Source organism: Penaeus monodon, chromosome 24 (genome assembly GCF_015228065.2).
Source record: "Penaeus monodon isolate SGIC_2016 chromosome 24, NSTDA_Pmon_1, whole genome shotgun sequence".
Classification (NCBI taxonomy): domain Eukaryota; kingdom Metazoa; phylum Arthropoda; class Malacostraca; order Decapoda; family Penaeidae; genus Penaeus; species Penaeus monodon.
Genome location: NC_051409.1, coordinates 7,139,773 through 7,141,049, shown reverse-complemented (window position 1 = coordinate 7,141,049; position 1,277 = coordinate 7,139,773). Strand labels below are relative to the sequence as shown.

Genomic DNA, 1,277 nt, shown 5'->3' with positions numbered 1-1,277 from the left:
GTGCAGTGCATATGTTAAGCAGCATAACACATTGCCGCATTCATCCTCACTCCGGCCTACGGCAGGAGGGACAGACTGTGCGGGTCTTCAGCACCTCGACCACTTTGGGCGGGGGCAGAACACTGGGGAAGCTGCACACACGAGGCGTCGCGGTCACAGTGGCTCGTTGTGGCGTTGAAGTTGCCCTCCTCGCAGCGGTGCAGGTCGGCGGGCCCGGGGAAGCCGACGTCGAGGCAGAAGTAGTAGTTGGTGCAGTCGGCCGGGTCGGCGATCTGCGTGAAGGCCTCGCTGCAGTACACGAGGCACGGGTCGCAGCACTCGCTCGCGTCCTTCACGCAATCCTCGCCGTTGAAGTACGGTGTGTCTTCACCGCACTTGATGTGCAGAGCTTCATCGCTGACGCCGCACAGGTAGTACATTGTACAGTCATTGGCGTCAGCTACCATTATGATATCATCGGAAGGAACAGGGCACGAGTACAGAGAGCAGGTTGGCTGACACAGGTCGCATTTCGCATCTATTTCTTCCGTGCAGGTCGCGTTGGTGGAATCAAAGAACTGGCCGTCCTCACACTCGAAGGGGAAGTCGCTGGGTCGGCCGTCCTGCAGGCACACGTAGTAACGCTGGCAGTCGGTGGGGTCGGGAACGAGGAATCCCGTGTTGTCCGGGGGTTCCGCTGGGCACGATGGGGAACACGAGCTGTCTGCGTAGATGGACAGTGTGTGCGCCTGTGGAGCAGACAGGTGGAATGGAATGCAAGGGTGAAGCGTTATACTAGGTGGACCTTGGGAGGAAGAGAAGGAAGACCGGTTGGGAGGGAGTGTAACCAGTCTTCACGACTCACGAACTCGATTCAGAGAGCTGATGAACTATGCTAGACAGGAGTTTGTAAAACCTGGCATGAATCCCCCTCTCCTTATGAACACGTGGAACTGAGCATATGGTGGTATTATTGCATTAGGCATGCAACCCAAACATGATTGTCCATAATTGCAATCATATTCTGAATTTTGATATACTGCAGCCAATTTCCTGTGCTCAGTATATTAGACTGACCTGGGTGCACTTTATGTAACATCTATTATGTCCCTTTGTTCCAGAAGGCCAAATATACACATAAAAAGAATCAAAGTTTGATTTTTTAAAAAAATATATCCCATTTTCTTGAGTTTTCAAAGTAAATGTCCAACAATTCCTGACATATGCTTGAAATATAGTTTATAGAAATGTGTTTGACCTTCAATGCCCTAAGTTATGCTAATTTGCATTACCTTTTA

The 1,277-nt window shown here is 51.1% G+C and overlaps 1 protein-coding gene across 1 annotated transcript in view; it reads right to left on the bottom strand.

The window, feature by feature from the left end:
• LOC119588536 overlaps window positions 1–729 on the bottom strand; it is a gene marked incomplete at its 5' end in the record, with an annotated part of 1,107 nt that extends 378 nt beyond the window's left edge. Inside the window, 1 exon segment of the mRNA XM_037937173.1 lies at window positions 1–729. Within this exon segment, the coding sequence (XP_037793101.1) occupies window positions 57–729 (673 nt within the window).
• Between the last annotated feature and the right edge of the window lie 548 nt (window positions 730–1,277).